Below are 15,695 nucleotides of genomic sequence, written 5' to 3'. Positions count from 1 at the left end.
TGTATGTGTGTGTGACTGTGTGTGTGTGTGTGCACGTGTGTGTGTGACTGTACCTTGAGTTTGTCCATCCTGTTCTTGAGGCCGTCCTGTGCCTTGGCCTGCTGTCCCACCAGTATGACATCACGCGTGGCGTCGTGGATGGGGATGTCTGACAGGTAGAGGCCCCTACCCATCAACTCCTCCAGCTTGTCCACCCGGGGGGAACCCAGGAACATCAGAGTAGAGGATTCTGGGACATGAATCATCTGACCCTTCACCTCCATCACCTGGTAAAGACAGAGAGAAAAAGAGAGAGATCGAGAGAGGGAGGGGGCAGAAGACAGGGTGAGAGAGATGAGTGCGCGAGAGGGGGAGAGAGGTAAAGAAAAAAAAAGAGAGAGAGAGAGGTAAAGAAAAAAAAAGAGAGAGAGAGAGAGAGAGAGAGAGAGAGAGAGAGAGAGAGAGAGAGGACAGGGGTTATTAATGTGATAAAGAGTTCAAGGGAATGCAGACCGGGGGGAATACAGTGCGCTCACAGAGTATTCACACTTTTTCCACAATTTGTTACAAAGTGGGATTAAAATGTATAGAATTGTCATTTTTCTGTCAACGATCTACACAAAATACTCTGTCAATGTGGAAGAAACATTCGAACATATAAAAATATTCAACCTCGTGAGTCAATACATGTTAGTGATTGAGGAGATTCTGGATCTATCCCCCAACGGAGGGGAGCTTGCATGGCATTTCCATTATTTTGGTCAAACTCGTACCTGCTCTATAAACACAAGCATAGGAAGACTATTCAGAAACGTTAAGAGGATGTTGTAGTCCAAACACCACCTCCAGTTTTTTGAAGACCCTAATCCCCTTGACAATGAGGATGTAGTGCTGCACATTCCAACATCATCTAGGCTACAAATGAGATGTCGTCATCCATTCTCCCATACACACCAGTTCAAGAGAACGCTGGCCCTGCGGCAATAAATCCATCTGTAGCCTAAAGACAATACAGGATTAAATGAACATGTGTTGAGGATGGAAAACATCTCTCTCTGGCTCTCAGCTGACTGAAAGAAGTCAGGTTTTAGGACACCAACTCATTCCACGGGTTTTCTGGATTTTTTAAAACAATTTTCTACATTGTAGAATAATAGCGAAGACATCAAACTATGAAATAACACATATGGAATCATGCAGTAACCAAAAATGTGTTAAACAAATCAAAATATATTTTATATTTGAGATTCTTCAAAGTAGCCACCCTTTGCCTTAATGACAGCTTTGCACACTCCGAGCATCCTCTCTCGCACGCACTCTGGTTCTCTCCCTGGTGTCAGATAGATTATTCCGCCTGTGAGCCCACTGCAGCCTGATTTATTTATAGAACCCTCTCCTAGTTCTGCATAATGCACACAACCTACATCTACAGATAAATAACACACACACAAACACACACACCCTACATACAGTCTACCGAGATCGAACACAAACACACAATACCTACATATCGTCTACAAAAATCTAATACACACATTACATACATATAGTCTAGAGAGAGACAGAGTACTGCACACACACTTAGTTACGGAAAGTAGATACACACAGACAGTGCATTCGGAAAGTAATCAGAACCCTGGACTTTTCCCACATCTTGTTACGCCTTATTCTAAAATGGATTAGATTTGTTTTTCTCAATCTACACACAATACCCCATAATGACAAAGTAAAGTTTTTTTAAAGTTTATATAAAAAAAAAGAAGAAATCCCTTATTTACATAAATATTCAGACCATTTGTTATGAGATTCTAAATTGAGCTCAGGTGCATCCTGTTTCCATTGATCATCCTTGAGATGTTTCTACAACTTGATTGGAGTCCACCTGCGGGGAATTAAATTGATTGGACATGATTTGGAAAGGAACACACCTGTCTATATAAGGTCCCACAGTTGACAGTACATGTCAAAGCAAGAACCAATCCACAAGGTTGAAGGAATTGTCCGTAGAGCTCCGAGACAGGATTGTGTCAAACCACCATGAGACTCTTCCTAGAGCAGGCTACCCTGCAAAACTGAGCAATCAGGGGAGAAGGGCCTTGGTCAGGGAGCTGACCAAGAACCCGATGGTCACTCTAACAGAGCTCAAGAGTTCCTCTGTGGAGATGGGATAACCTTCTAGAAGGACATCTTTGCAGCACTCCACCAATCAGGCCTTTATGGTAGAGTGGCCAGACAGAAGCCCTTCCTCAGTAAAAGGCACATGACAGCCTGCTTGGAGTTTGCCAAAAGGCACCTAAAGACTCTCAGAACATGAGAAACAAGAATCGCTGGTCTGATGAAACCAGGATTGAACTCTTTGGCTTGAATGCCAAATGTCACGTATGGATGAAACCTGGCACCATCCCTACGGTGAAGCATGGTGGTGGCAGCATCATGCTGCAGGGATGTTTTTCAGTGGCAGGGACTGGGAGACTAGTCAGGATCGAGGGAAAGATGAACGGAGCAAAGTACAGAGAGATCCTTGATGAAAACCTTCTCCAGAGCGCTCAGGACCTCAGACCTGGGTGAAGATTCACCTTCCAACAGTACAATGACCCTAAGCATACAGCCAAGACAACGCAGGAGTGGCTTTGGGCTAAGTCTCTGAATGTCCTTCAGTGGCCCAGCCAGAGCCTGAACTTGAACCCGATCAAAAATCTCTGGAGAGACCTAAAAATAGCTGTGCAGGGACGCTCCCCATCCAACCTGAGCTTGAGAGGATCTGCAGAGAAGAATGTTAGAAACTCCCCAAATACAGGCGTGCCAAGCTTGTAGAGTCATACCCAAGAAAGACTCAAGGCTGTAATCACTGCCAAAGGCACTTCAACAAAGTGCTGAGTAAAGGGTCTGAATACCTATGAACTTGTAAACATTTCTAAAAACCTATTTTTGCTTTGTCATTATGGGGTATTGTGTGTAGCTTGATGAGGAATAAAAAGATTTCAATCAATATAGAATAAGGCTGTAACATAACAAAATGTGGATAAAGTCAAGGGGTTTGAATACTTTCCGAATGCACTGTATACTGTACAGTCGCAGTGTATATTGTGGGAGGATGTGACCAGGTGTTTTCTGTGGTTGTGGCAGGCAGAGTGGGAGGAGTCACATGGCTGACACATTAATGGAAATCTCCATGGAGACGACAGGAATACCAGGAACACTCAGAAAATCCAAGCGACTGTCTCGGAAAACTACCCTCACACTTAACAGAACGCTTACACACACACACTCATATTCAAACACATACAAGTATGAATTAATTGACACACAAACAATCAAACACACAACCACTAATACACATACACAAATGCACTTGCCTATGTATGTAGAGTACTCTACCTGTATATAACATGTAGAGCACTGGTCATCAACCTTTTGAGTCAAGGTCACTTTCGCAGTCAAAAAGCAAGCCGAGATCTATCGCTCAGAATGGTTTAAAACATAACTTAAAAAATGTAAAATTAATCTAATAAAAACAGTTGTGTAGGAATGAGGTTTGTGAAGTAGGCCTAATAAATTATCACAGCATATCAAATCAAATCTGATTTGTCACATACACATGGTTAGCAGATGTTAATGCGAGTGTAGCGAAATGCTTGTGCTTCTAGTTCCGACAATGCAGTAATAACCAACAAGTAATCTAACTAACAATTCCAAAACTACTGTCTTATACACACAAGTGTCAGGGGATAAAGAATATGTACATAAAGATATATGAATGTGTTGGTACAGAGCAGCATAGGCAAGATACAGTAGATGGTATCGAGTACAGTAAATACATATGAGATGAGTATGTAAACAAAGTGGCATAGTTAAAGTGGCTAGTGATACATGTATGACATAAAGATATTGGCTTAGGGAGGCCACCAAAAATTCTGAGATTTCCATCCCCAACTACAACCTTTTCTGTCAGGATAGTACTGACAAAGGGAGAGGAGTTGCAATCTACTGCAGAGATAGCCTGCAAAGTTCTGTCATACTTTTCAGGTCTATGCCCAAACAGTTCGAGCCTCTAATTGTAAAAATTCATCTCTCACTGTTGTCGCCTGTTATAGACCCCCCTCAGCTCCCAGCTGTGCCCTGGCCACAATATGTAAATTGATTGCCGCCCATCTATCTTCAGAGTTCGTTCTGCTAGGTGACCTAAACTGGGATATGCTTAAAAGTTCTTATGTTATAGGGGACGCTTGCGTCCCACTTGGCCAAAAGCCAGGGAAAATGCAGCGCGGCAAATTCAAATAAAATGATATAAAAACCAAACGTTCATTAAATCACACATGTAAGATACTAAATTCAAATCCAATTTTATTTGTCACATACACATGGTTAGCAGATGTTAATGTGAGTGTAGCGAAATGCTTGTGCTTCTAGTTCCGACAATGCAGTAATAACCAACAAGTAATCTAACTAACAATTCCTAAACTACTGTCTTATACACAGTGTAAGGGGATAAAGAATATGTACATAAGGATATATGAATGAGTGATGGTACAGAGCAGCATAGGCAAGATACAGTAGATGGTATCGAGTACAGTATATACATATGAGATGAGTATGTAAACAAAGTGGCATAGTTAAAGTGGCTAGTGATACATGTATTACATAAGGATGCAGTCGATGATAGAGTACAGTATATACGTATGCATATGAGATGAATAATGTAGGGTAAGTAACATTATATAAGGTAGCATTGTTTAAAGTGGCTAGTGATATATTTACATCATTTCCCATCAATTCCCATTATTAAAGTGGCTGGAGTTGAGTCAGTGTCAGTGTGTTGGCAGCAGTCACTCAATGTTAGTGGTGGCTGTTTAACAGTCTGATGGCCTTGAGATAGAAGCTGTTTTTCAGTCTCTCGGTCCCAGCTTTGATGCACCTGTACTGACCTCGCCTTCTGGATGATAGCGGGGTGAACAGGCAGTGGCTCGGGTGGTTGATGTCCTTGATGATCTTTATGGCCTTCCTGTAACATCGGGTGGTGTAGGTGTCCTGGGGGGCAGGTAGTTTGCCCCCGGTGATGCGTTGTGCAGACCTCACTACCCTCTGGAGAGCCTTAAGGTTGAGGGCGGAGCAGTTGCCGTACCAGGTGGTGATACAGCCCGCCAGGATGCTCTCGATTGTGCATCTGTAGAAGTTTGTGAGTGCTTTTGGTGACAAGCCGAATTTCTTCAGCCTCCTGAGGTTGAAGAGGCGCTGCTGCGCCTTCTTCACGATGCTGTCTGTGTGAGTGGACCAATTCAGTTTGTCTGTGATGTGTATGCCGAGGAACTTAAAACTTGCTACTCTCTCCACTACTGTTCCATCGATGTGGATAGGGGGGTGTTCCCTCTGCTGTTTCCTGAAGTCCACAATCATCTCCTTAGTTTTGTTGACGTTGAGTGTGAGGTTATTTTCCTGACACCACACTCCGAGGGCCCTCACCTCCTCCCTGTAGGCCGTCTCGTCGTTGTTGGTAATCAAGCCTTCCACTGTTGTGTCGTCCGCAAACTTGATGATTGAGTTGGAGGCGTGCGTGGCCACGCAGTCGTGGGTGAACAGGGAGTACAGGAGAGGGCTCAGAACGCACCCTTGTGGGGCCCCAGTGTTGAGGATCAGCGGGGAGGAGATGTTGTTACCTACCCTCACCACCTGGGGCGGCCCGTCAGGAAGTCCAGTACCCAGTTGCACAGGGCGGGGTCGAGACCCAGGGTCTGGAGCTTGATGACGAGCTTGGAGGGTACTATGGTGTTGAATGCCGAGCTGTAGTCGATGAACAGCATTCTCACATAGGTATTCCTCTTGTCCAGATGGGTTAGGGCAGTGTGCAGTGTGGTTGAGATTGCATCGTCTGTGGACCTATTTGAGCGGTAAGCAAATTGGAGTGGGTCTAGGGTGTCAGGTAGGGTGGAGGTGATATGGTCCTTGACTAGTCTCTCAAAGCACTTCATGATGACGGAAGTGAGTGCTACGGGGTGGTAGTCGTTTAGCTCAGTTACCTTAGCTTTCTTGGGAACAGGAACAATGGTGGCCCTCTTGAAGCATGTGGGAACAGCAGACTGGTATAGGGATTGATTGAATATGTCCGTAAACACACCAGCCAGCTGGTCTGCGCATGCTCTGAGGGTGCGGCTGGGGATGCCGTCTGGGCCTGCAGCCTTGCGAGGGTTAACACGTTTAAATGTTTTACTCACCTCGGCTGCAGTGAAGGAGAGACCGCATTTTTCCATTGCAGGCAGTGTCAGTGGCACTGTATTGTCCTCAAAGCTTTGCGTTCCTAGGAAATTAAAGCTACACTCGTTGTGAATCCAGCCAACATGTCAGACTTTAAAAAGGCTTTTCGGCGAAAGCATAAGAAGCCATTATCTGATGATAGCACAGCTGTAAACAAAGAGAGTAGCATATTTCAACCCTGCAGGCGCTACACAAAACACAGAAATAAAATATAAAACGTGCCTTACCTTTGACGAGCTTCTTTTGTTGGCACTCCAATATGTCCCATAAACTGTTGGTCAATTGGTCCTTTTGTTGGATTAATTCCGTCCATATACAGTGGGGAGAACAAGTATTTGATGCACTGCCAATTTTGCAGGTTTTCCTACTTACAAAGCATGTAGAGGTCTGTAATTTTTATCATAGGTAAACTGTGAGAGATGGAATCTAAAACAAAAATCCAGAAAATCACATTGTATGATTTTTAAGTAATTAATTAGCATTTTATTGCATGACAACTTTAGATATTTTTAAACGTTAATAATCGATCAAATTGAAGACGGGTCAATCTGTTTTCAATAGAGGAAGAAAGGAAACTAACGCTACTTTTCAAGTATTGCGCAACTCTCAACAGTGTTACCCATTTCCGAGATGGTCGTACTTCTTCATTGCACAAAGGAATAACCTCAACCAAATTCCAAAGACTGGTGACATCCAGTGGAAGCGGTAGGAACTGAAAACAAGTGCCTAAGAAATATCGTTTCCCAATGAGAGATACTGAACAGACAGAGACCTAAAAAAGAAATCTGAACGGTTAGTCCTCGGGGTTTTGCCTGCAACATAAATTCTGTTATACTCACAGACATGATTCAAACCGTTTTAGAAACGTCATAGTGTTTTCTATCCAAATCTACTAATAATGTGCATATCTTATATTCTTGGCATGAGTAGCAGGAAGTTGAAATTGGGCACGCTATTTATCCAAAAGTGAAAATGCTGCCTCCTATACCGTAAGAATTTAACACCCCGGCCATCCTACAATCTAAGCTAGATGCCCTCAATCTCACACAAATTATCAAGGAACCCACCAGGTACAACCCTAAATCCATAAACATGGACACCGTCAAAGATATTATCCGGACCAACTTGCCACCCAAACACCTCTGCTGTTTTAAATCAGGATCTCAAATATCACTGCTTCATTGCCTGAATCCGTTGGGTCTGCAGTCAAACGACCACCCCTCATCACTGTCAAACGCTCCCTAAAGCTCTTCTGCGAGTATAGGCCTTTCTAATTGACCTGGCCTGGGTATCCTGGAACGATATTGACCTCATCCCGTCAGTAGAGGATGTCTGGTAGTTCGTTAAAAGTAATTTCCTCACCATCTTAACCTGTTAAATCTATGGGGGAGCTATTTCATTTTTGGATGAAAAGATGTGCCCGTTTTAAGCGCAATATTTTGTCACAAAAAGATGCTCGACTATGCATATAATTGATAGCTTTGGAAAGAAAACACTCTGAATTTTCCAGAACTGCAAAGATATTGTCTGTGAGTGCCCCAGAACAGAAGCTACAGGCAAAACCAAGATGAAACTGCAACCAAGAAATGAGCAGGATTTGAGGCTCTGTTTTTCATTGTCTCCTTATATGGCTGTGAATGCGACAGGAATGAGCCTGCCCTATCTATCGTTTCCCCAAGGTGTCTGCAGCATTGTGACGTATTTGTAGGCATATCATTGGAAGATTGACCATAAGAGACTACATTTGCCAGGTGTCCGCCCAGTGTCCTCCGTCGAAATTGGTGCGTCATCTTCAACTGCACGTCTTTTTCCAAGCGATTCACCGGAGAAAGGAGACTACCACAAACGATATATCAATGAAGAGATATGTGAAAAACACCTTGAGGATTGATTCTAAACAGCGTTTGCCGTGTTTCAGTCGATATTATGGAGTTAATTTGGAAAACAGTTCGCCGTTTTGATGACTGAATTTTTGGGTTTTTTTGGTACCCAAACGTGATGTACAAAACGGAGCGATTTCTCCTACACAAAGAATCTTTCAGGAAAAACTGAACATTTGCTATGTTAACTGAGAGTCTCCTCATTGAAAACATCCGAAGTTCTTCAAAGGTAAATGATTTTATTTGAATCCTTTTCTGGTTTTTGTGCAAATGTTGCCCGCTAAATGCTACGCTAGCTATCACAAATGCTTGTTTTGCTATGGTTCAAAAGCATATTTTGAAAATCTGAGATGACAGTGTTGTTAAGAAAAGGCTAAGCTTGAGAGCTAGCACATTCATTTCATTTGCGATTTTCATAAATAGTTAACGTTACGTTATGCTAATGAGCTTGAGGCTATAACTGGATACAGGTTTTTTTCATAGCCAAACGTGAACAAAACGGAGCGATTTGTCCTACACAAATAATATGTTTTTGAAAAACTGAACATTTGCTATCTAACTGAGAGTCTCCTCATTGAAAACATCTGAAGTTCTTCAAAAGGTAAATGATTTTATTTGAATGATTTTCTTGTTTTTGTGAAAATGTTGCTGGCTGAATTCTAGGCTTATAGCTATGCTAGCTATCAACACTCTTACACAAATGCTTGTTAAGCTATGGTTGAAAAGCATATTTTGAAAATCTGAGATGACAGTGTTGTTAACAAAAGTCTAAGCTTGAGAGCAAATATATTTATTTCATTTCATTTGCGATTTTCATGAATAGTTAACGTTGCGTTATGCTAATGAGCTTGAGGCTATAAATAGAATCCTGGATCCGGGATTGCTCGACGCAAGAAGTTAACACAGTGTCCAAAGAAGGGCCAGATGTATACAAAATGGTGTTGTCTGCGTAGAGGTGGATCAAGGAATCAACCGCAGCAAGAGCGACATCGTTGATATATACAGAGAAAAGAGTCAGCCCGAGAATTGAACTCTGTGGTACCCCCATAGAGACTGCCAAATGTCCGGACAACAGGCCCTCCGATTTGGCACACTGAACTCTATCTGAGAAGTAGCTGGTGAACCAGGCGAGGCAGTCATTTGGGAATCCAAGGCCGTTGAGTCTGCTGATAAGAATACGGTGATTGAGAGTCGAAAGCCTTCGCAAGGTCGATGAAGACAGCTGCACAGTACGGTCTTTTATTGCTAGTGGTTATGACATTGTTTAGGACCTTGTGCGTGGCTGAGGTGCACCATTGACCAGCTCAGAAACCGGATTGCACAGCGGAGAAGGTACAGTGGGATTTGAAAAGGTCAGTGATCTGTTTGTTAACTTGGCTTTCAAAGACTTTGGAAAGGCAGGGCAGGATGGATATAGGTCTGTAACAGTTTGGGTCTAGAGTGTCACCCTCTTTGAAGAGGGGGTTGACCGCGACAGCTTTCCAATGTTTAGGAATCTCGGACGATATGAAAGAGAGGTTGAACAGACTAGTAATAGGGGTTGCAACAATGGCGGCGGATAATTTTATAAATAGAGTGTCCAGGTTGTCTAGCCCATCTGATTTGTACGGGTCCAGGTTTTGCAGCTCTTTCAGAACATCTGCTATCTGGATTTAGGTGAAGGAGAAGCTGGGTGTCAAGGGATGACACTGGAGAGGCGAAGCAGGTATGGGGAGTCAAACATTTAATAGGGAACGGACATAGAACGAGACAGGAACAGCATCAGCACAGGGGGAACAAAGACAAATTACAATCAATGCAGCAGTGGGGAACAGAGCAGGGAACTGACAAATATTGGGGAGGTAATAAACAGGTGGTGAGTGAGTCCAGGTGAGTCCAATATCCTCGAGGGCACCGGGGGGGGAGAGTGGGAGCAGGCGTGACACTGGAGAGGCTTGGGCAAGTAGCTGCGGGGGGCGCGGAGCTGTTAGCCGAGGTTGGGGTTGCCAGGAGGAAAGCATGTCCAGCCGTAGAGAAATGCTTGTTGAAATTCTCGATTATCATGGATTTATTGGGAGTGACAGTGTTTTCTAGCCTCAGTGCAGTGGGCAGCTGGGAGTAGGTGATTTTATTCTCCATGGACTTTAGTGTCCCAAACCTTTTTGGAGTCAGAGCTACAGGATGCACATTTCTGTTTGAAAAAGCTAGCCTTTGCTTTCCTAACTGTGTGTATTGGTTCCTGAAAATGTGCAAATCGTGGGGAGCTTCAATGCCATACAACACTCCTTCCGTGGCCTCCAACTGCTCTTAAACGCTAGTAAAACTAAATGCATACTTTTCAACCGATCGCCAGACTAGCATCACTACTCTAGAAGGTTCTAACTTAGAATATGTGGACAACTACAAATACCTCTGGTTAGACTGAAAACTCTACTTCCAGACTCATATTAAGCATCTCCAATCCAAAATTAACACTTTGAATTCCCAGTGTGCAGAGCTTCTGTATCAAGTGTTTCAAAGACAACTCTGTGCCCTTATCAAAGACAACTCTGTGCCCTTATCAAAGACAACTCTGTGCCCTTATCAAAGACAACTCTGTGCCCTTATCAAAGACAACTCTGTGCCCTTATCAAAGACAACTCTGTGCCTTTATCAAAGACAACTCTGTGCCTTTATCAAAGACAACTCTGTGCCTTTATCAAAGACAACTCTGTGCCCTTATCAAAGACAACTCTGTGCCCTTATCAAAGACAACTCTGTGCCCTTATCAAAGACAACTCTGTGCCTTTATCAAAGACAACTCGGTGCCTTTATCAAAGACAACTCGGTGCCTTTATCAAAGACAACTCGGTGCCTTTATCAAAGACAACTCGGTGCCTTTATCAAAGACAACTCGGTGCCTTTATCAAAGACAACTCGGTGCCTTTATCAAAGACAACTCGGTGCCTTTATCAAAGACAACTCGGTGCCTTTATCAAAGACAACTCGGTGCCTTTATCAAAGACAACTCGGTGCCTTTATCAAAGACAACTCGGTGCCTTTATCAAAGACAACTCTGTGCCTTTATCAAAGATAATGTCTTCCGGCGCCGACAGAGATGGCCGCCTCGCTTCGCGTTCCAAGGAAACTATGCAGTTTTTTGTTTTTTTACGTGTTATTTCTTACATTAGTACCCCAGGTCAACTTAGGTTTCATTACATACAGTCGAGAAGAACTACTGAATATAAGATCAGCGTCAACTCACCATCAGTACGACCAAGAATATGACTTTCACGAAGCGGATCCTGTGTTCTGCCTTTCAACCAGGACAACGGAATGGATTCCAGCCGGCGACCCAAAAAAACGACTTCGTAAAAGAGGGAAACGAGGCGGTCTTCTGGTCAGACTACGTAGACGGGAACATCGTGCCCCACTTCCTAGCATTCTTCTCGCCAATGTCCAGTCTCTTGACAACAAGGTTGATGAAATCCGAGCAAGGGTAGCATTCCAGAGGGACAGCAGAGACTAATGTTCTTTGTTTCACGGAAACATGGCTCACTGGAGAGATACTTTCGGTGGCGGTGCAGCCAGCGGGTTTCTCCACGCATCGCGCCGACAGAAACAAACACCTTTCTGGTAAGAAGAGTGGTGGGGGCGTATGCCTTATGGCTAACGAGACGTGGTGTGATCACAGAAACATACAGGAACTCAAATCCTTCTGTTCACCTGATTTAGAATTACTCAAAATCAAATGTAGACCGCATTATCTACCAAGAGAATTCTCATCGATTAAAATAACAGCCGTATATATTCCCCCCCAAGCAGACACATCGATGGCTCTGAACGAACTTTATTTGACTCTTTGCAAACTGGAATCCATACATCCTGAGGCTGCATTCATTGTAGCTGGGGATTTTAACAAGGCTAATCTGAAAACAAGACTCCCTAAAATGTATCAGCATATCGATTGTGCCACCAGGGCTGGCAAAACCTTGGATCACTGTTATTCTAACTTCCGCGACGCATATAAGGCCCTGCCCCGCCCCCCTTTCAGGAAAGCTGACCACGACTCCATTTTGCTGATCCCTGCCTACAGGCAGAAACTGAAACAAGAAGCCCCAACGCTGAGGTCTGTCCAACGCTGGTCCGACCAAGCTGATTCCACACTCCAAGACTGCTTCCATCACGTGGACTGGGACATGTTTCGTATTGCGTCAGGCAACAACATTGACGAATACGCTGATTTGGTGTGCGAGTTCATTAGAACGTGCGTTGAAGATGTCGTTCCCATAGCAACGATTAAAGCATTCCCTAACCAGAAACCGTGGATTGATGGCAGCATTCGCGTGAAACTGAAAGCGCGAACCACTGCTTTTAATCAGGGCAAGGTGACTGGTAATATGACCGATTACAAACAGTGCAGCTATTCCCTCCGTAAGGCTATCAAACAAGCTAAGCGTCAGTATAGAGACAAAGTAGAATCTCAATTCAACGGCTCAGAAACAAGAGGTATGAGGCAGGGTCTACAGTCAATCACAGACTATAAGACGAAATCCAGCACAGTGACAGACCAGGATGTCTTGCTCCCAGGCAGACTAAATAACTTTTTTGCCCGCTTTGAGGACAATACAGTGCCACTGACACGGCCTGCCACGGAAACATGCGGTCTCTCCTTCACTGCAGCCGAGGTGAGTAAAACATCTAAACGTGTTAACCCTCGCAAGGCTGCAGGCCCAGACGGCATCCCCAGCAGCGCCCTCAGAGCATGCGCAGACCAGCTGGCTGGTGTGTTAACGGACATATTCAATCAATCCCTATACAAGTCTGCTGTTCCCACATGCTTCAAGAGGGCCACCATTGTTCCTGTTCCCAAGAAAGCTAAGGTAACTGAGCTAAACGACTACCGCCCTGTAGCACTCACTTCCGTCATCATGAAGTGCTTTGAGAGACTAGTCAAGGACCATATCACCTCCACCCTACCTGACACCCTAGACCCACTCCAATTTGATTACCGCCCAAATAGGTCCACAGACGACGCAATCTCAACCACACTGCACACTGCCCTAACCCATCTGGACAAGAGGAATACCTATGTGAGAATGCTGTTCATCGACTACAGCTCGGCATTTAACACCATAGTACCCTCCAAGCTCGTCATCAAGCTCGAGACCCTGGGTCTCGACCCCGCCTGGTGCAACTGGGTACTGGACTTCCTGACGGGCCGCCCCCAGGTGGTGAGGGTAGGCAACCACATCTCCACCCCGCTGATCCTCAACACTGGGGCCCCACAAGGGTGCGTTCTGAGCCCTCTCCTGTACTCCCTGTTCACCCACGACTGCGTGGCAACGCACGCCTCCCACTCAATCATCAAGTTTGCGGACGACACAACAGTGGAAGGCTTGATTACCAACAACGACGAGACGGCCTACAGGGAGCAGGTGAGGGCCCTCGGAGTGTGGTGTCAGGAAAATAACCTCACACTCAACGTCAACAAAACTAAGGAGATGATTGTGGACTTCAGGAAACAGCAGAGGGAACACCCCCCTATCCACATCGACGGAACAGCAGTGGAGAGGGAAGTTTTAAGTTCCTCGGCATACACATCACAGACAAACTGAATTGGTCCACTCACACAGACAGCATCGTGAAGAAGGCGCAGCAGCGCCTCTTCAACCTCAGGAGGCTGAAGAAATTTGACTTGTCACCAAAAGCACTCACAAACTTCTACAGATGCACAATCGAGAGCATCCTGGCGGGCTGTATCACCGCCTGGTACGGCAACTGCTCCGCCCACAACCGTAAGGCTCTCCAGAGGGTAGTGAGGTCTGCACAACGTATCACCGGGGCAAACTACCTGCCCTCCAGGACACCTACACCACCCGATGTTACAGGAAGGCCATAAAGATCATCAAGGACAACACCCACCCGAGCCACTGCCTGTTCACCCCGTCTATCTCAAGGCCATCAGACTGTTAAACAGCAACCACTAACATTGAGTGGCTGCTGCCAAAACACTGACTCAACTCCAGCCACTTCAATAAAGGGAATTGATGGGAAGGATGTAAAATATATCACTAGCCACTTTAAACAATGCTACCTAATATAATGTTTACATACCCTACATTATTCATCTCATATGTATATGTATATACTGTACTCTATCATCTACCGCATCTTTATGTAATACATGTATCACTAGCCACTTTAACTATGCCACTTTGTTTACATACTCATCTCATATGTATATACTGTACTCGATACCATCTACTGTATCTTGCCTATGCTGCTCTGCACCATCACTCATGCATATATTTATGTACATATTCTTATTTATGTACATATTCTTTATCCCCTTACATTGTGTATAAGAAATTAGTTTTGGAATTGTTAGTTAGATTACTTGTTGGTGATTACTGCATTGTCGGAACTGGAAGAACAAGCATTTCGCAACACTCACATTAACATCTGCTAACCATGTGTATGTGACAAATAAAATTGGATTTTGATTTGATTTGAAAGACAACTCTGTGCCCTTATCAAAGACAACTCTGTGCCCTTATCAAAGACAACTCTGTGCCCTTATCAAAGACAACTCTGTGCCCTTATCAAAGACAACTCTGTGCCCTTATCAAAGACAAACCTGTGCCCTTATCAAAGACAAACCTGTGCCCTTATCAAAGACAAACCTGTGCCCTTATCAAAGACAAACCTGTGCCCTTATCAAAGACAAACCTGTGCCCTTATCAAAGACAAACCTGTGCCCTTATCAAAGACAACCCTGTGCCCTTATCAAAGACAACCCTGTGCCTTTATCAAAGACAACCCTGTGCCTTTATCAAAGACAACTCTGTGCCTTTCAAAGACAATCAAAGACAACTCTGTGCCTTTATCAAAGACAACCTTATCAAAGACAACTCTGTGTCCTTATCAAAGACAACTCTGTGCCCTTATCAAAGACAACTCTGTGCCCTTATCAAAGACAACTCTGTGCCCTTATCAAAGACAACTCTGTGCCCTTATCAAAGACAACTCTGTGCCCTTATCAAAGACAACTCTGTGCCCTTATCAAAGACAACTCTGTCCTTATCAAAGACAACTCTGTCCTTATCAAAGACAACTCTGTCCTTATCAAAGACAACTCTGTGTCCTTATCAAAGACAACTCTGTGTCCTTATCAAAGACAACTCTGTGTCCTTATCAAAGACAACTCTGTGTCCTTATCAAAGACAACTCTGTGTCTTTATCAAAGACAACTCTGTGTCCTTATCAACGAAAACTCTGTGCCTTTATCAAAGACAACTCGGTGTCTTTATCAAAGACAACTCTGTGTCTTTTTTCAAAGACAACTCTGTGCCTTTTATCAAAGACAACTCTGTGCCTTTTATCAAAGACAACTCTGTGTCCTTATCAAAGACAACTCTGTGTCTTTATCAAAGACAGCTCTGTGTCTTTATCAAAGACAGCTCTGTGTCTTTATCAAAGACAACTCTGTGTCTTTATCAAAGACAACTCTGTGTCTTTATCAAAGACAACTCTGTGTCTTTTTTCAAAGACAACTCTGTGCCTTTTATCAAAGACAACTCTGTGCCTTTTATCAAAGACAACTCTGTGTCCTTATCAAAGAACTCT

At 44.0% G+C, this 15,695-nt stretch overlaps 1 protein-coding gene across 1 annotated transcript in view; it reads right to left on the bottom strand.

The window, feature by feature from the left end:
• LOC135551559 (guanylate cyclase soluble subunit alpha-2-like) overlaps nucleotides 1–15,695 on the bottom strand; it is an 80,734-nt gene that overhangs the window by 44,280 nt on the left and 20,759 nt on the right. Inside the window, exon 5 of the mRNA XM_064982767.1 lies at nucleotides 54–266. Within this exon, the coding sequence (XP_064838839.1) occupies nucleotides 54–266 (213 nt within the window). The remainder of the gene's footprint in view (nucleotides 1–53; nucleotides 267–15,695) is intronic.

Source organism: Oncorhynchus masou, chromosome 13, assembly GCF_036934945.1.
Source record: "Oncorhynchus masou masou isolate Uvic2021 chromosome 13, UVic_Omas_1.1, whole genome shotgun sequence".
Taxonomy (NCBI): Eukaryota; Metazoa; Chordata; class Actinopteri; order Salmoniformes; family Salmonidae; genus Oncorhynchus; species Oncorhynchus masou.
Note: the sequence above shows the minus strand (reverse complement) of the source record. Positions and strands in the feature narration are given on the sequence as shown.